Consider the following 20990-nt stretch of genomic DNA (forward strand, 5'->3'; position numbering starts at 1 on the left):
TACCCACATGCTGTCATCTGCAGACAACATGATAATACTGAGAACATAAAGCCATAACTATCTGATACTGTAGCTACAGAGGGAGGGTATCTGCATTCCCCACCTGGTAGGCAGCAGATCACAGTGGATGTACAGCCTGGTGTAGAACAGCTTACCACTAAGCATATTGGTGCTTGTGTTGCCGATCCTGTTTGAGCCTTTAACATGGAGAAGTAGGTTTTGCCGCATGTTGCAATGGCAAAATGCTACTCATGGACCAACAGATAAAGTGGTTAAACCCCTTTCTGCAGAATACGTTCTGATGCTACTCGTGGTAAAACCCCTTTCTGCAGAACTTTCTGATGCAAAACTTGCATCACCTCTCAGAGTAGACGATAATGTTAACATCATTTTCAAATGCATCCCAACCCAAAGTCTGGTATACATTTCAGTTTCTTTGTCAAATCACAATTTTATTTTTATTTTATTTGCAGTTTGTTTGCCAGGATAGTCCAATTGTGCCACAAGGAGCCCATTTTCAATGGAGTCCTGGTGAGAAAAGCTCCAGGAAAATACAAATACATAGTACACATTGCACATTTACATTACAGATTTTCTTATTATATTTATGAGATAAGGTTAACGATAGACTACATCAGTATAGTCTGTAAAACAGCAATAAAAAAAACACTTTTTTTTTTTACAGAAGTAGCAGCATAGGGTAACTGTTAAGTAGTTGGTCAAACAGTTCAATAGAGTTGTGAAATTATAGGAGGCAGTGATGGCTTATTTAGTTCTAGGAGAGAACAAAGTGGTATTAGAAGGATTAGGTAGGATGGGAACAGGAGAACTTCCATTGTGAAGTTAGGCGCGAGTGCAGCAAGGTTTTAAATGCGGAGAGACTGCTGATGATGCGGATAGGAGATGGTAGAGAATTCCAGAGGAGTGCAAGAGAGAAGGACATTAGGTGATTCCCAGCTGGATGTGTGTGTTTGTGCAATTTAATTCGTTTTTGGGAATTAGATCTTAGAAGTCATTCTGGTTCATACATTTCAAAGGTAGTGGCTAGGGAGGGACAAAGAGAGGGGTTGTAAATGAGTTTGTGTGCTTAGATGTGTTGGGTATAAGTGAGGAGTTTAGGTAGCTCAAGGCAGTTTAGTTGGTGAAGAGAATTACAATGGTGAGAAATGGCTCTGTGACCTGCTGCAAATTTTGATATTTTGTTATAGCAAGAGGAGAGTTTTGTTTTGAGAGAGGATTGCAGGTTGGTGAGGATAGATGCACCATATAGGAGGGATGGGATGAGATAAGTATTGGCTAGTATGAGCCTAGTGGAAGGAGAGATATAACGATTATGGCAGTATAGCATACCAAGTTCCTTGTGTTTTTTTTTTTTTTTTTTTTATATTTACTTGTAAATGTTTGTCGAATTTTAGTTGATCATCTATGAGTACTCCTAGTAGTGTAGTGTCAGAGACTATTTCTATGGGAGTATTATTTTTGCTGGTGATTGAGTGTTTATCTAGGGAGGTGGTTTTGGAGGCGGTGAATAACATAAGATTAGTTTTGGTTGCATTAAGAGCCAGACGGTTGTCTAGCATCCACTCCTCAGTAGAGGAGAAGGTGGTTTGGGTCAGCTTATTTGCAGTGGGGATAGAAGGAGAGGAGCAGATAATGGTCGAATCGTCGGCATATTGGATGAGGCTGGAGACTGGAATGGCTTGGTAGAAATCATTAATGAATATGTTGAATAGTAGGGGACCTAAAATGGAACCTTGTGGGACACCTGTGGGAGTATTAAGGAAGGGTGAAGTGGGTTTATTGGTACAGGAAGGGGACAGGTTTAGTTTAGAGAGTTTATTAAGAAGCAGGTTGTGGGAAATAGTGAAATGCCTTGGAGAGGTCGAGGAGAAGGGTGGACACAAAATGGTCGGATTCACGGGCTTTGTTAATTGTTTCAAGGAAGGAGAGGAGGGCAGTGGAGGTGCTATGACCGGGTCTGAATCCATGCTGTGTGGGGGTAAGAATCTGGTTGTTGATAAAATAGAGAAAGGTGGTGGTTGGGGGCAAGGGATGCTAGGGGAGGAAGGGATGGGAGCACGCGGAGGAGGGGTTGTAGAGGTGTTGTTGAAGGATGATGTTAGCTTGCTTATGGACGCTATGAAGAAAGAGTTAAATTGGGTGGCTAAGTCCATGTCAGAGGCCTCTGGGTTGGGGCAAGGGTTTTCTTTTTTTCCTGGGGTGAGGTGAGATGAGATTCCTTTCCAAAACAGTTTGGGATTGGTATTGTGGTTGAGGTAAAACATTTTTCGACTTTATTTTGTAGTGTTTTATATTTGTTTAGGGTGATAGTGGTTTTATTTTTATGGTAACGTGTCCAGGCTTTGTCACAGAGTCGCATTATAGCTAAGGTGTTTTTGGTTAACCAGGGTACAGGATTACTTTTTATACATTTTGCTTTTAGAAGGACAAAGAAGTTGAGCAGGTTTGTGAAAGCAGAGTTAAAGTAGGAGAGAGCATTATTTAGGGGAAGTGTCTTTAATGGGTTCCAGTTTGTGCTTTTTAGTGCATTTGAAAAGGTTTCAGAATTTTAGTTCTTTAGGCAGCGAGTGGAAATAAAGGTGTGAGTTAGTTGTATGGAAGAGGGAGATGGTGGCCAAAAGTGGGTAAGTGGCCAGCTAGTGAGTCTGGGAGAATACCACTATCAGAGATATATTGGTGATGGGATACTAGAATCCAGTACATTGTACTTCCAGTTATGGAGTTCTTGGAAGGCCTGGTAGTGGAATTGATTAGTTGTGTAAAGTTATATAAGTTAATATTGAGTGAGTTAGTGGGAGATTGGATTGTAGTCCAGTTTATGTTCACGTCCCCCAGGATTAAGGCTTCATGAGTAATGTTGGTGGAGACCCAGGAGAGAATATCTTCAAGGGATGAGATATTGTCTCCAGGGGGAATATAGAGGGAGAGAACAAATATGAGTTTATGCTTGTTTAGGTGGAGAAGGGCTGGTATTATTTCCTCCTTGCCAAATTTGGGAAAGGGTTTGGTATATGGGGTGACTAAGAGAGATGCTGAGTAAAGGAGTGTTACGCTACCACCCTTTTTTTGTGTTCTGTCATTCCTTAACACATGGTAGTTGGGAGGAGTTAGTTCAGAATCTTGTTTGTGGGGCTTAAGCCAGGTTTCTCAGATGGAGAGAATATCAGGCTGGTTATGTAGAAGCCAGGCATGAAGGTTTGGAATTTTGTTACATAGGCTCTGAGCATTTGCAGCTGAGAAATGGAGGGGTTTGCCTGTTGCTTGGGGGGGTGGGTTGGGAGGGCTGGATTCAGTGTGGTAGAGGGGCCTGGGTTTGGGTGGATGTCCCTGCAGAGAAGGATAGAGATAAGATGATGGATGAGGTATTTGGTTTGTTTGGGGTGTAGTATACAGGTAGAGAGTTCTGTGGACATTAAACTCATGTAGTTGGGAACAATGCTTTTAGAGTTAGGTAGGAGTCTATAGGGGAATGCTTGCAGCTATATGACACACCCATTTGTACTTGTGTACACAAATAAGATTCACCCTCATCCTGTTCTGCAACTTAACATCTTAATTCTTCCAAGCTACAGGATAAACTCACCTGTAAAATCCCAAGAGTGGTCCACTGGTCACCACAGATATGAGATGAAGAGTTTATTTACATTGTTCATTTTATCAGTAAATGTAACCATCTTGTTTTGTATCTCAGTAGATTAAAATGAGGATCTATTTTCCCACTTGATTAAGTCAAAGATTTTTAGCAGCTCAGCATGTCAAAGTACCTGTAACTATATACATTTTCACCAGAAATGATGATATAGATGAATAAATCCCTGACTAGTGCCCAGGTGACCCATGTTCGACTGCTGGTTTGAATGTTTGTTTGTGCTAGTAAGGAGGATAGAAGAGCCCATCCCAGGGAAAAGGAGACATCTGCTGCTGCTGATGAGGATGGAGGTGTCCATCCTGGGGAAAAGGAGGGATGGAGTCTGCTGCTGGTAAGGAGGATGGAAGACCCCATCCTGGAGAAAAGAAGGGATGAAGCCTTCTGCTCACATTACATTGCAGCTATCCTTCATTCAGGGGGCAGTGATGCAGAGGAGTGGTCCTGGGTTCTATCCTTCAGGCAAGGGGCAGTGATGCAGAGGTGTGGTCCTGGGTTCTATCCTTCAGGCAAGGGGCAGTGATGCAGAGGTGTGGTCCTGGGTTCTATCCTTCAGGCAAGGGGCAGTGATGCAGAGGAGTGGTCCTGGGTTTTGGAATGAGCTCACTTACTCAATGAAGAACCCTTAGAGAGCACGTGCAAAACCAAGAACTAACAAGCAAAAGGCATTGTGGGCCACTGCAGTGATGTGGCTTACTCATTGCCCTGGTCAAGTGGTGGGATTAGGTAACTCACACTGCTCTTGCTGCCATTGGTGGTTTTGTACCCCTGTTAATCAGGAGTGTAGGCCACACTCATTAAATCCCTAAAAGTGTACAGCACTACAGGCAGTGGTACTGGCCACACTCATTAACTCCCTGAAAGTGTACAGCACTACAGGGAGTGGTACCGGTCATGCTCATTAACTCCCTAAAAGTATACAGCACTACAGGCAGTGGTACCAGCCATGCTCATTAACTCCCCAAAAGTGTACAGCACTACAGGCAGTGGTACCGGCCATGCTCATTAATTCCCTGAAAGTGTACAGAACTAAAGACAGTGGTACTGGCCACACTCATTAACTCCCTAAAAGTATACAGCACTACAGGGAGTGGTACCAGCCATGCTCATTAACTCCCCGAAAGTGTACAGCACTACAGGCAGTGGTACCAGCCATGCTCATTAATTCCCTGAAAGTGTACAGAACCAAAGACAGTGGTACTGGCTGCGCTCATTAACTCCCTAAAAGTAAACAGCACTACAGGCAGTGTCACCGGCTGCAGTCATTAACTCCCTGAATGTGTACAGTACTACAGGCAGTGGTACCGGCCACGCTCATTAATTCCCTAAAAGTGTACAGCATTACAGGCAGTGGTACCAGCCATGCTCATTAACTCCCCAAACTTTTACAGTACTAAAGACAGTGGTATTGGCTGCACTCATTAAATCCCTAAAAGTGTACAGCACTACAGGCAGTGGTACCAGCCACGCTCATTAACTCCCTAAAAGTGTACAGCACTACAAGCAGTGGTACCATGCACACTCATTAACTCCCTAAAAGTGTACAGCACTACAGGCAGTGGTACCATACACACTCATTAACTCCCTAAAAGTGTACAGCACTACAGGCAGTGGCACCAGCTGCGCTCATTAACTCCATAAAAGTGTACAGCACTACAGGCAGTGGTACCCACCATGCTCATTAACTCCCAAAAAGTGTACAGCACTACAGGCAGTGGTACCGGCCATGCTCATTAACTCCCCAAACTTGTACAGAACTAAAGACAATGGTACTGGCTGCACTCATTAACTCCGTAAAAGTGTACAGCACTACAGGCAGTGGTACCAGCCACTCTCATTAACTCCGTAAAAGTGTACAGCACTACAGGCCGTGGCACCAGCTACGCTCATTAATGCCCTAAAAGTGTACAGCACTATAGGCAGTGGCACCGGTCATGCTCATTAACTCCCTAAAAGTGTACAGCACTACAGGTAGTGGCACCAGCCACGCTCATTAACTCCCTAAAAGTGTACAGCACCACAGATGACAGTAGGAAGGCTTAAAAGAGAATGAAGTCTAAAATTGTATTAACAGTCTAGAAAGAGAAGAGAAACATGGTGGTGGTTATTTATGATAGCAGTGGACTTTCCCAGTTAACAAATGCGATCAATCAATCAATAAATAAATAAACATATGTTAATAAAATAAATATAAAATAAACATACTGATGTAGTAAATTAATGATAAAAGAAAGTGTTTTTTGTTTATTTTTCAACAGAAATGTGTCATTCCGTTTATATCAAATGGATCACTAAATGGAAATAAAGTGCCACAAACACTTGAAAACAAAATATGTTCGTTTATTGCCCTCACTCCGCAAGGCAAACATCATTTCCATATAATCTTAAAAGGAAACGGCTATCAATCAAGCAAAGGACTGACACCTTATTAGGTTCTCAGTTATTTAAACTCCTTTATTCACACTATTTCTCCTCTCTAGCAGCCAAGTTTGCAACGATGACCCCAGCCTACAGCTTAAGAGGCCAACACAGAAAGGGCCAAGATTGCAAACACCCAAACAGATCTATGGTGTACTGAACATGACTTCTCTGCCCTTGGACCAAAACTGTGGGAATCACTATCCCCTTACGTAAAATATACTACATTCTAAAACAGAGTCAGACCCTAACTGACAGTTTATCATTCTATATTAGGTATAAGCAACTGCTTCATTTCGGGCCACATTGCTTAATGTCTGTATCTCATCAGCTCTGTCTACTGTGTACAGAGAGAGCATTTAGGAAGGACAACCCCCTTAGTTTCTTAATCTTGAATTATAGGTTCATAGGTTCATAGGTAGGTACTAGGCTATCGGCCCTAGGGCCCATACAAGCCTAGCCAAAAAATGTACCCTGGCTTTCGCCACCCAAGAAAATTATTTTCCTGTGCCCCTGTGGAGCAGAGCTACAGAAGTGATCCCCGTGGTGAATTTCCCATTTCCCATCCAATCATCAAGATTTTTCTTGAAGAGTGCTAATGAGGAGCTCTGTTTGACATAGATAGGTAGCCTGTTCCAGAGTATGGGAAGTCTCTGGGACAGGAGTCTATCCCTCCAGCATGTTCTGTTTATTGTGGTGGCAAGGTTTAGGTCCCTAGAGCGTGTAGCTCGGAGGGATTGGGATTTCTTTAAGTGGAGCATGTCCAACAGCTCTGGGTTTGATATAGCTTTGTATGTTAGGCAGAGATCACCCCTGAGTAGGCGATATGTGACGGAGTAAAGCTGTAGTTTTTTTAGATGGTCTGCATAGGCCAGTGTTTGAGGCCAGTAATCCTCTTTGTGAGGTATTTCTGTGGTCTTTCCAGTTGTTGTAGATGTCTTGTGAGGTCATACCAAAAGGGGCGTTGTACTCTATAATAGGTCTAATGAGTAATGAGTAGAGGGGAACAATGACCTCTTTTTTTCTGGATGAGAATCCTTTTGTGATGAGATGAGCCACATAGAAGGATTTCCTGATCACTGTGGCGATGTGATTATCAAAGGAGAGACTAATGTCCACCTGTGTCCCAAGGTCTCATCACATTTTCAGCATTAAGTAGACTACCAGCTATGTGGTAGTTCATGGGTACAGAGTTTTTACCAAAGGGGATGACAATACACTTTTTGGTATTGAGCTTCAGGCCATAGCTTTGACACCAGGTATCTGTCTCAGTGAGGCCCTTTTGTAGTTTGTCCACATCGTTAGGAGTTTTGATTATGGCTCCTAGTTTGCAGTCATCTGCAAACTTTGTTAGCCAAAGACCTTCTGTGTTGGCCTGCACTTCAGAGAAGTAGATATCAAACAGGAGAGGACCCAGGACTGAACCCTGTGGTACTCCACTTGTCACTGGTCTGATGTTGGATTTGGAATCCGCTACTTTCACAGTGTGGGTTCTGTCCATGAGCCAGTAGGCAACCCATCTTGTGACATAGGGATTTATACCTGGTTTGGTGAACTTATCGATAATTCCAGAGTGGGGGATGGTGTTAAAAGCCTTGGTGAGATCTAGATAAGCTGCGTGAACCATTTTACCCTCATCTATTGCTTTAGTGACTGCTTCAAAGAAGTCAATCAGATTTAGGAGACATGATCTGCCTTTTACAAATCCAAACTGGGTAGGGTCCAGAGTTTGGAGATTACCAATGTCTTTGTTTATGAGTTCCACGATGATACATTCCATGGCCTTGCAGACCAGGCTCGTCAGGCTAATGGGGTGGTAGTTCTCAGGGTCCGTCGTGGCTCCCCCTGTGTGGAGTGGGATAACCGTCACAGTGCGCCATTCAGTGGGTACAAAGCCTGAGGTGAGGCTATGATTGAACATGGTACTTAGGTAGGGTGCCAGTTCATTCTGTAGTTCATGTAGAACACAGCCTGGGATATTGTCAGGTCCCATGGATGCTGTGTTCTTGGCTTTGGAGAGTGTGTTTTTACCTGTGCAGCAATGATTATAGGAACTTTGCATTCTTCCGGTATAGAGATGGGCCCTCTAGGGGGTGAGAGGGGGGTAAAGTTAGCACTGAACCTATCTGCTAGGATGTTGGCAATATCAGTTGGTTCTGTATATTTAGTGCCATTGTGCTGTAACTCACAGCAGATCTGAGTGTTCCCATTTAGATTCTTGACATAGCTATAGAATGCTTTTTGGTTGTCGTTGGAGTCAGTGGCAATTTTGTTTTCGTAACTAGCTTTGGAGGATTTTATGAGGGATCTCAGCTTCTTACTGAGGTTGACCAGGGAGTTCCTCCAGTCATGGGATTTTACTCTTTTTTGCAACAGTTTCTTTCTTCTGTTGTAGAGTTTGTTTATGGCAGTGGACCACCAGATTGGCTTCCTTTTTTTGGAGGATAACATCTTGGTTCTATTAGGGATAGCATGATCCATGCACTCGTGTAAGTGCTTATAAAGTGCATTTGTGTAGGATTCAGCAGTCATACCTCTATTGTCCTTCTGCATGGGTGTCATGAAGTTTGCCACTTCTGTCTTAAGAAGTGTGAAGTTGGCTTTGGAGAAATTATTTACGATGGTTTCCCTAATTGGGGGTGGGGGTAGGATGTGGATGTCTAGGCTGATTAGCTTGTGGTTGGATCTGACCAACGAGGAATTGACCTCTAGTGTGGAACACCGGTTTCCCACGTTGGTAATGACGAGGTCTAGGATATTGCTGCCCCTGGTGGGGGTGTGAATAAGTTGATCCAAGGCGTTGGAATTTATGAATTCTAGAAAACGCTGAGCAAAAGAGTTGGTACATGAGTAGTTTTCCCAGTTAATGGTGGAGTAGTTGAAATCACCCATTATTAGGGTGTTGGATTGTACCCTAATACTTTCCAGTGTATCAAGAAATGAGGAGTGTGAATCCTGGGGCATGGTGGGGGGTCTGTAGCATGCTACAGTTTGGATTGCGGTCTTGCCCAGAGTTAGTTGCACTTGGATAATCTCAGATGCATTATGCTGTGCAACTAGCCTGGAGGTGTGGATATCCTTAATGAATATGGACACGCCTCCGCCTTTAGTGCTTCTTTCTGGGTTAGGTGGCCGAAAGGTGTGGTATGAATTGAATCCTGGTAATGCAGGGGTGCTCTCTGGAGCTTTGAACCAGGTCTCTGTCACTGCACAGATGTCAATGTTCTCCATTTTAAGGAGTGCCTCGAGTGAGTGCATTTTGAAGTTTAGACTTCTAACATTGAGTAGCATTACCCTCAGATTTTGCTTGCTTGCTTGCACCTGTTACAGTGGTGAATTTGTCATTTGAACCTTGCCTAAAAAAGGTACTATAGGGGTGGCAAGAGCCTTAGCCAGTATACAGAATCCTAAGGGCGACAGGTGCAGGCCATCTCTGGCAAAGCATCATGGACTGTCAATCATGTCGTCCCAGGCAGACAAATACTGGATCCCCTTAGAATGACACCAGAAGTTTAGCCAATTGTTGAAGTCAATCATTTTGTCTTTGTAATGTGGTATCATTCTGGGTGATGGCAGGATGCTACTCAGGGTTAGGGTCATACCTGCCTGGGATACAAGATCAGAGAGCTCCTCCATGTCTCTTTTCATGTAGTCCAGGGAGGTACGTCTCAGGTCATTCACACTGACATGGACAATGACAGTGTCATATTTGTACTTATTGTGGAGTGACCTGAGTGCATGCGTTATGTGGCGGATCCTGGCACCTGACAGGTAGCTAACAGTAACTTTCTCCTTGTTTAGCCTGGTGAGTGGAACATCAGTGTGCCTGACTATAGAGTCACCTATGACTAGAGTGTTGGGTACGTTGTTATGCCTTATGAGCTGTGGTTGAGTGGCACACTGAGTTTGTGGGATATGTGTCATTTGGGTTGTGTTAGGGGGGTGGAGTTTGCTTTGGATGTCCCTGATGCTTGGGCAGGTTTTTATTGAGAGCCTCCACAAATGTAGGTGTGCGTTTTGTGTTTCTATGTGTGTGTTTTGGTGGTGTAGGTTTTGAGGGATTATGTGATGAGTGTGGTGTGGTGCAAGTGTTTACCTTCTCCTCTTGACTGTCTAGTCCAGTCTTGGGTGAAGAGAACTTTGCTTCCAGTTTGGCTATATAAGTGCATCTCTCACAGGTTGTAGTGTTGGGTGGTAGGAGGAGGGGGTTGTCTGTGTACTTGAGGCAATTGCTGCATTGCCCCAAGATGCCCATATTCATCAGGTAGACAGGAGAAATCACTGGGAGCTGATCCTTAGACATGCCTGGATAAGTGCTTATTTATTAAGTACTAAAAACTGCTTTCCACTAGACAAGTGAGGAAAGTTGATTGCTGTAGTAATTTGCAGCTTATGTAGTGCTTACAATGAGTTCTGAACAAGTGCTGAGTTCAAAGAAACAAATTTGAGTGCTGAAACTAGAAAACTGGCTAGTTGTAAGAACCAAAGTAAGCTAGAAGGCTTCCTTCCAACACAGAAGGGCTTGGGGGCTCAGAAGCCTAGAAACAGTCTAGACCACTTAACAGGAAAGGCAGGAAACAAGCTTATTTTTTTTTTGTTCTGTTTCCCAGATGCTCTCTTTGTACACAGTAGGAGTGCCTGAAATCAGAATATGATCTCACTGCACTCAGCTGAGTGAGCAAATGAGATGGGCCCAGGAGGAGTATCCAAACACAAATTTACAAGAGGGGCGGGCAGTTTCAAAGTCACTAAGATTAGCACCAAAACAGAAACAGGGAGGGTGGGTGGGAAAACTAACTGAAGAATAGAGTCAAAACTTCCAGTTCAGTTAATAATCATGCAACACAGTTAAATCAATATAAATACTGTATTATTTGAAAAAAGTGCAGATAAAGGTACTTAAATTCTCTTATACGTCCAGTTGAATACATCTAGATCTTAGCCGGCCAAAGCTGAGGTTTTTAAGCAGAAAATATTTCAAACTGTACCACTTAAATAGGCAAGGACAGGAAATCAAAGAATGTGGCTACCCCCACACCTGCAATTACTAACAAATAATAACATTCAAACACACTAACTGAAGAACAGAGTCAAAACTTCCATTTCAGTTGATTATCTTCTGTTTCCTCCTTCTCCACTTAACAAAACAAAAAAAATTACACATTATTCAGCTGTTTTATCCTGCTGTATTTATTACTGCTTGTTAGTAGCCTGAATAAATTTGTCTGTTATTCTAAGCCTCTTAGTTTTGGCTTTAGCACGTGTGCTCCAGGCCAGTTCGTTTACATTTAAGAAAGTTTTTATGGTCTATACTCTTGTGGACATACCCTTATCAAAACCCACTCTCTGTAAGTCTGCCAAGTACATCTGGACAATTCCGGTCAGTTTCTTCTGCCAGCCTGGTCGGCATGGGCATACAGAGAAACTGCAACAACTGCCTCATATTCACTGACAGCCCACTTCTCCTAGCACATAATTCTTCTACTTGTGAGAAAGACATTTACATCAGTAACCTGGAATCCATGCTCTCTCTTTCCATGATGAGTACTCCTGACAAACAGAAGATTGCCATCACAAACACCACACCACCCACATCACATAGCCAAGTGCAACACACACATCTATGCAGAGGTCCTCAATAAAAACTTACCTAAACAACACAGATCTCCAAAACACACTCACAAACATTCCACATACAATACCAAACACATCACACACAGCAGACAACACACCAGTGTCTCACAAACACAGCCAATAAGGTATGACAATAAACCAACACAGCCCATAAGCCATAACATTAAAACAAACATACTAATCATTGGTGACGCAGTTGTAAAATACACTGATGTCCACCTCACCAGGTTCGACAAGGAGAAAGTCATGGTCAGTTGTCTGTCAGGTTCCAGAATCCACCACATCACGCACGCGCTTAAGTCTCTCTGCAACAGGTACAAGTATGACTCTGTCATTGTCCATGTTGGTGTGAAAAACTTGAGACATACCTCCCTGGACTATATGAAGAGAGACATGATTGAGCTCTCAGAATATGTGTCCCAGGCACGTATGACCCTAGCTCTAAGAAGCATCCTACCTTCACCAAGAATGATACCGCAATACCAACAAAAAATAATTGACTTAAACAATTGGCTTAGTTTCTAGTGTCTTTCCAAGGGGATCCAGTATCTGTCTGCCTGGGATGATATGGCTGACAGGCCTTGATGCTTTGCCAGAGATGGCCTCCACCTGTCACCCCTGGGATTCCGGTTCCTCGCCAAGGCTCTTGCCTCCCCCATTGTCCCATTTTTAGGCTATGTCCCAAAGACAAATCTTCCAACATAAAAGATCTGTCAAAAAAGAATATTGAAGGTCATGCTGCTTAATGCTAGGAGCCTTAACCTGTAAATCCACTCATTGGAGGCTCTCCTCACACTGGAAGATGCCGATGGCTGTGCAGTCACGGAAACTTGGTTCAGAGCTGTGAAGAGCCCCCTGCCTTACCAGGCTATACCTCATTCCACACATTCTGACCCCAAAATGAGGTCTTGAAGACTAAGAGTGGTGGAGTCTCTAGCTTCCATAAGGACAGACAAACCTCCAGACTGGTTTGCCAGCATGATGCACTGAAATTACTCCAGGTGCAACTGACAGTTGACAAGGCACCCATCCAAGTTATAGCCAGCTATAGACCCCCCATCCATGACTCAGCACACCCGCTCTTCCTACCTGGACCTACCTAACTCCATCCAGGTAACCCCTAACACCCTGATCCTTGGTGACTTCAACTACCCCTCTATAGATTAGGTGAACTATTCCTGCACTAATGCACTTGCCCAATGATGCCTTGACCTTATCAATTCTAATGCTCTAGACCAGCTCTTCTCATCCCCCACAAGGGGAGATAACATTCTGGACTTGGTTCTCACCATCATGGGTGACTATTGCACCACTCCCATAATATGTTCTTCCCTGGTGAGATCAGATCATTGGTCTGTCTCATTCAAATTTTCTATCCCACCCAACCCCCCCCCCAGCCATAACCAGGCTAAAACACTTCTCAAAAGCTGACTACAACCTCCTAAGGGTGGGTATCAGTAGCTTCACACCACCACCCACCCCCCAAGAGGATGAAGACAGTTATAACGAACAGTACACCAATACAGTATACAAGCACCTGTACAACTGCATGGACTCAGCCATATGTAGCAGAACTAAATCCTGCACCTCAAGGAAACACAAACCTATCTGGTGAACATCCTCTGTCAACAGGCTTCACAACAAAAGGAAGAAACTGTTGTCCAAGAGTAATAAGGAACAAATTCCATATTGGAAAAACTCCCTCCTCAGCCTCAACAAGCAAATTAAATCACTTGTGAAAACCTCCAATACCAATTATGAATTGAAACTAGCCTCCAAAACAAAGGGAAACCACAAAGCCTTATTCAGTTATGTCAAGAACCTCCATGGCAAAGCCCAGGTTGGTTCTGAATTAGTACTTAATGGAATCACCTACACTGATCCTGTTGACTTAGCCAACCTGCTAGCAGATAGATTCAGCACAAACTTGACACCCCCATCCCCCCAAAAGCCCATTTGACAGCCCTAATACTTGTCCTGCACCTCACATCTCCATAGATCAACTATTAAAGGCCCTATCCAAAGTAAAAAACACAACTTCCACGGGACCTGATAGTATCCCAGGATGTATTCTGCACCATCTCCAGCAAGAACTGGCTTTGCCATTGAGCACCCTATTCATCCAAAGCCTAAGTGCAGGCTTCTTTCCAGCAGAGTTGAGAACTTCCATTGTCATCCCCTTGCACAAAGGTGGTGCCACTACTGACCCTAGAAACTATCATCCAATTAGCTTGACAAGTCTGGTCTGTAAAGCCATGGAGTGTATTATTATGGATTTCATAAACAAGGACATAGGCAATCTCAAGCACTTCACTCCACCCAGTTCGGATTCATCAAGGGTAGATCTTGCCTGTTGAACCTGGATGACTTCTTTGAGACTATCACCAAGGCCCTGGATGAGGAAAAGTCAGTAAATTTATTTATTTATTTTACATTTGTTGACCGGGATTGTCCGACTGCACTGAAGAGCCCTTTTTCAGTGGAGGCCCGGGGAGAAAAGCTCCAACATATTACACAATTTTCATTATAAATTAGCATTAAACAGCAATGTTACAGGATTATTACAAGGCATTAAGTAGCAATACAATGTTATACAGTGTCAATAATCAGGAGTATAGCAAAGCTGTTTCAAGACGTATAAAAAGAAATATGTCATTAAGGTGAGTATAGTTTAAGGGGTAAGGTTACAAAAACCCAGTTTTATCATAATGTAGTTGCATGAAGGCAAGACAATTACAATAGAATGTTTCTCTGAGGCAATTTGCTTAATAGATTTTAGAAGACAGTAGAAAGAGTAGTCAAGGAAGATTAGAGAGAGCTAGTGAGAAGAGTGAGTTAAGGGTAGAAAGTAGATAGGGAGTGCCCCCAGATTTAGGTATAAAAACAAAAAGAATTTTAAGAGGCTCCTCTGTGATAAGAAGGTGGTGATGAAAGGCACAATACCAACATCTTTTGGCACCAGTAGGTGCGGACATTGTAACTTTTGCCATTTCATTGATTGTGATCCCACCTTTATACATCCCACTAACTCACGTTTATATACCTTTAAAGTCAAAGGCGATTGTATGTCTAAGGATGTGGTTTACTTGGGGACTTGTGGAGCCTGTAAATCATTTTACATTGGGAAGACTAATAGAAGTCTAAGGGATAGGATGCGCGAGCATATGTACAGTATTAGAACGGCTTCCAATGTTAACGCGTTAGCTGAACATGTTACAGAACAAGGTAGTTCCCATACGTTTAAGTTTAAGATTATAGAAGTGATCACTGTAGGTAATCGTGGTGGTGATGTCAGAACATATACAGAAAGAAGAGAGACCACATGGATTATGAGGCTAAGGTCTGACTCCCATCCAGGTTTGAATGGTAAGGTGTCGGTTTAACCTTTCCTTAAGATGAGAAGACTAAGAGGTTTTGAATGAAAATTTCTAGATTTTTTGTTAATATGTTTTATTATATGTATATTTCATTATGTAGTTTTTATTTTTTATATATGTACAAATAAATGATCCATTATTAATTATATTGCTAAAGTTGTATGTAATACACTGCTCTTATTTATTTATTTGTTTATTTTTTATGTATGATGAATAGATTGTTTTTGATCTATCAATTAGTATAGTTTTTAAGCTATCCTAGTTTTAAATGTTCTTACTCAATAGGGTTGTATAGTGCATTTCCTTTAGAACATTTTGCTATGCTCATTGGATAATTTAATGGCGGTTTTCCCACCAATGTTTGTATATAAACTGTTTAGCATTGAGTTTTTTCAAAAGGGTCTGATGAAGCCGAAAGGTGAAAGCGCTGACCCATGTCTGCATCGTTATTTTATTAAATAAGTTATTTTAGAACTGAATGAGTCTGTGATTTGCTCTTCTGAAGGATTAACGTTATCGTTTGCCTATTTGATTACTACTTGAGTACTGTGACTCGAATGAGTTGTTCACGTTCTACATTGTACTTTATTTGCTTGGGCTCTTGATGTTCTGAAGTTATCTTATGGACCTTTGGTATGTTTACCATGTGTCGCTCCTTCCATTTTTGACTGTTTTTTTATTTATAATTTTGGCTGCTTTGGTTGGAGCATTTACTCTGCATAGGCATTATTATTTTTTGGATTATATTGCATTTATATGTTGTGGGGGCTTTGTCTCACCAAAAAATAAATAAATTAGATGTTATTGTTAGAATGACATGTTGCCTGTTTTATCTGAGATGACATTTAATTCACAACCACTGCAGACTGAACTATGTGGAAATAGTGACAATGACTATTAAAACACTGACTACTTAAAGATAACAAGCGACGAAATGTGTAAATGTAAATTCTTCTGATTAGTTGTGATAAATGATCTCAAGAAGCTGGTAGGTCGTACTACATTTGTTTTCAGAACATGAAGCTAGAGCGCATTTGGTTAGCTATACCTTCCATTTTATTGTTTTTGTATTCCTGATAAAGTAGAACAGTAGTGGCAACAGTAGTGGCTACAACCTTGACAAATCTGTGTGATATTTTATGTTTTTAGTCAGATCGTTGTGTCAGACATTCATTAAAATCAGATGTGTGGCTGTTTACTAGTGCATGGTGTTGTCAAAAAATGTACTACACAGTTAGATGGATAATGCAGATATGACCACACATCTTTGTGTTATTAAATAAACCTTACAGACTAACTTACTAATCAGCGCTCTAAGTGCTTCTGACAGGCGTATAACTAATGTAGAAGGCGTTACTCTTAAAATCAGATTATCTTACCTTAGAAGCTCCACAACGCGATCTTTCATGTTCTTGATGGTATCGTTTTTTTCCTCTAGATCTGCTTTGTAGTTTTTTTCATTTTCTTTCAGCTCTCTCTCTGTTTTCTCCACTGCATTCTTCAGTTCTGTGCACTGACCTTCTGAACTACACAGTGAGAAGCAGAATGTGAAAACAGGCTCAGAAGTGTCGCTCTACTAGAATTAGATGCAGTAAAGCAGTTCGCTTTGCCTGCCTCCCTTCTCAGTATCTCTCTCTTGCTTATATTCTCTTATTATCTTTACTTCCTGCTGTAAATTAAATTTTCTTAGCTATACTGTTTACTTTGCCTGTACAATTATGTTTTCTTTGTTGAAATATTTCCATGTCACATAATGTACCATAATCCTAACTGATGTTCAAAAAATGAGTTCACATTGGAGAACACCTTACCAGCATTTTAAGTTATCATGTAACCTCTTATTTCTCTGACTTTGCTATTACATTCATGTTTTCATTACTATATTAGTTCTTATCTCCAGTAGTCACCACAGAAATGCGGTTATTTCTTGCTTAATCTGACTTTCCTAGCAAATATGCAAATAAATAAATTAGTAAATAAATAAAAAACACACATTTCTCAAATGAATAAACATTTTCATTCATGTCTAGAATCATAAATTGTATTATTTAGCCAAATTCATATGACTAATCCTATCGTATACAGATCCATGTGGTAGGTATTTGCTAAGACATTTGTAAACATTTCCTTGATTCTAAGTCACAGTTTTACTGACAGGTGCTCAGACAGGAAAAAAAAAACATAATAATTGAACTGCACAAAGAATGACTGGCTACATGTTTTGTTGATTCTAAATGAGGTGACTTGGGAGAGCATGGGAAAATAAACACAACTTACAAAGTTTAAGAAAACAGAGAATGAAGAATATATAATGCAATCAGAAAAGCAAATGTCACGCCAAAGAAAATGATTTCCAATTTCTCAAAGTATAATACATCATACATATGTGGTGTAATTCAGATATGTGTCCATGTGTATATGTATGTATACATACATAAAAAAAAAAAATGTATATACATATATATATATATATATATATATATATATATATATATACATTCATGTCTGTGTGTGTGTGTGTGTGTGTGTGTGTGTGTGTGTGTGTGTGTATGTATATATATATATATATATATATATATATATATATATATATATATACACTATACATACACGCACATGTGAATGTGTCTGTGAGTAAATGCACACACACACACGCACACATGCACATGGACACTCACACACACACACACACACACACACACACACACACACACACACACACACATATATATCTCTATATAAGTTAAGAAGGCAGTTTTAAAGTTCTGATGATGTAAAAGGAAGCTGTCATGAAGTAGTATATTGACTGATTGCATTTTACTATTTAGCGTATTTTAAAAATTATTTTATGTGAATGGATCTGAAGAAGGGTCAGTGGATCTGAAAACGCTTACCCATACTCAACATAGGCAAAAACCTGTACAGCTATTACCCCGCCAAACACTGGAATAAACTCCCACTCGACATACGTAACAATACATCCAAACCTCTATTCAAAAAGACTGAGAAATCACCTTAGTTTAAATAAACTCTGCCTCTGTTAGCAGCCCCCCGACTAATCCACCTTTCCAGCCCAATCTCTCACTTCTCTTTCTCCTAATAGTATCTAACACTACCCCCTTCCAAACTCACCCTCCCTTCTTCCCCACTAAACGCTTTACCTACTCAAACCCCTAACCGTCCTTTACTATATCAATCTCCTCACGAGTAGAATGTCCCTACTCCTACCCCTAACTGTCCTTTACTATATCTATCTACTCACCAGTAGAATGTCCCTACTCCTACCCCAAACTGTCCTTTACTACATCTATCTCCTCACCAGTAGAATGTCCCTAATCCTACCCCTAACTGTCCTTTACTATATCTACCTCCTCACCAGTAGAATGTCCCTACTCCTACCCCTAATTGTCCTTTACTATATCTATCTCCTGACCAGTAGAATGTCCCTACTCCTACCCCCCAAACTGTCCTTTACTAGATCTATCTCCTCACCAGTAGAATGTCCCTAATCCTACCCCTAACTGTCCTTTACTATATCTACCTCCTCACCAGTAGAATGTCCCTACTCCTACCCCTACCTGTCCTTTACTATATCTGTCTCCTCACCAGTAGAATGCCCCTACTCCTACCCCAAACTGTCCTTTACTAGATCTATCTCCTCACCAGTAGAATGCCCCTACTCCTACCCCTAACTGTCCTTTACTATATCTGCCTCCTCACCAGTAGAATGCCCCTACTCCTACCCCTAACAGTCCTTTACTAGATCTATCTCCTCACCAGTAGAATGCCCCTACTCCTACCCCTAACAGTCCTTTACTAGATCTATCTCCTCACCAGTAGAATGTCCCTAATCCTACCCCTAACTGTCCTTTACTATATCTACCTCCTCACCAGTAGAATGTCCCTACTCCTACCCCTAACTGTCCTTTACTAGATCTATCTCCTCACCAGTAGAGTGCCCCTACTCCTACCCCTAACTGTCCTTTACTAGATCTATCTCCTCATCAGCAGAATGTCCCTACTCCTGCCCCTAACTGTCCTTTACTAGATCTATCTCCTCACCAGTAGAATGCCCCTACTCCTACCCCTAACTGTCCTTTACTAGATCTATCTCCTCACCAGTAGAATGTCCCTACTCCTACCCCAAACTGTCCTTTACTAGATCTATCTCCTCACCAGTAGAATGCCCCTACTCCTACCCCTAACTGTCCTTTACTATATCTATCTCCTCACCAGTAGAATGTCCCTACTCCTACCCCTAACTGTCCTTTACTATATCTACCTCCTCACCAGTAGAATGTCCCTACTCCTACCCATAACTGTCCTTTACTATATCAATCTCCTCACCAGTAGAATGTCCCTACTCCTACCCCTAACTGTCCTTTACTAGATCTATCTCCTCACCAGTAGAATGTCCCTACTCCTACCCCTAACTGTCCTTTACTATATCAATCTCCTCACCAGTAGAATGTCTCTACTCCTACCCCTAACTGTCCTTTACTAGATCTATCTCCTCACCAGTAGAATGTCCCTACTCCTACCCCTAACTGTCCTTTACTATATCTATCTCCTCACCAGTAGAATGTCACTACTCCTACCCCTAACAGTCCTTTACTATATCAATCTCCTCACCATTAGAATGTCCCTACTCCTACCCCTAACTGTCCTTTACTATATCTACCTCCTCACCAGTAGAATGTCCCTATTCCTACCCCAAACTGTCTTTTACTATATCAATCTCCTCATCAGCAGAATGTCCCTACTCCTACCCCTAACTGTCCTTTACTAGATCTATCTCCTCACCAGTAGAATGTCCCTACTCCTACCCCTAACTGTCCTTTACTATATCTACCTCCTCACCAGTAGAATGTCCCTACTCCTACCCCTAACTGTCCTTTACAAGATCTATCTCCTCACCAGTAGAATGCCCCTGCTCCTACCCCAAACTGTCTTTTACTATATCAATCTCCTCACCAGTAGAATGTCCCTGCTCCTACCCCAAACTGTCTTTTACTATATCAATCTCCTCATCAGCAGAATGTCCCTACTCCTACCCCTAACTGTCCTTTACTATATTTATCCCCTCACCAGTAGAATGGTAAGCTACTAACTGTCCTTTACCATATCTACCTCCTCACCAGTAGAATGTCCCTACTCCTACCCCTAACTGTCCTTTACTAGATCAATCTCCTCACCAGTAGAATGACCCTACTCCTACCCCTAACTGTCCTTTACTATATCTGTCTCCTCACCAGTAGAATGTCCCTACTCCTGCCCCTAACAGTCCTTTACTATATCTATATCCTCACCAGTAGAATGTCCCTACTCCTACCCCTAACTGTCCTTTACTATAGCTATCTCCTCACCAGTAGAATTTCCCTACTCCTACCCCTAACTGTCCTTTACTATATCTACCTCCTCACCAGTAGAATGTCCCTACTCCTACCCCTAACTGTCCTTTACTATATCTATCTCCTCACCAGTAGAATGTCCCTACTCCTACCCCAAACTGTCCTTTACTAGATCTATCTCCTCACCAGTAGAATGTCCCTACTCCTACCCCTAACAGTCCTTTACTATATCTACCTCCTCACCAGTAGGATGTCCCTACTCCTACCCCTAACTGCCCATTACTATATCTGTCTCCTCACCAGTAGAATGTCCCTACTCCTACCCCTAACTGTCCTTTACTATATCTATCTCCTCACCAGTAGAATGTCCCTACTCCTATCCCTAACTGTCCTTTACTATATCTACCTCCTCACCAGTAGAATGTCCCTACTCCTACCCCTAACTGTCCTTTACTATATCAATCTCCTCATCAGCAGAATGCCCCTACTCCTACCCCTAACTGTCCTTTACTATATCTATCTCCTCACCATTAGAATGTCCCT

At 41.9% G+C, this 20990-nt stretch overlaps 1 protein-coding gene across 1 annotated transcript in view; it reads right to left on the minus strand.

Moving 5' to 3' along the window:
• The window catches only part of RUFY4 (RUN and FYVE domain containing 4), a 651945-nt gene that overhangs the window by 116866 nt on the left and 514089 nt on the right, over positions 1–20990 (minus strand). The window contains exon 8 of the mRNA XM_044074805.1: positions 16476–16622. Within this exon, the coding sequence (XP_043930740.1) occupies positions 16476–16622 (147 nt within the window). The remainder of the gene's footprint in view (positions 1–16475; positions 16623–20990) is intronic.

Source organism: Protopterus annectens, chromosome 6.part0, assembly GCF_019279795.1.
Source record: "Protopterus annectens isolate FY-2018-M chromosome 6.part0, PAN1.0, whole genome shotgun sequence".
NCBI lineage: Eukaryota > Metazoa > Chordata > Ceratodontiformes > Protopteridae > Protopterus > Protopterus annectens.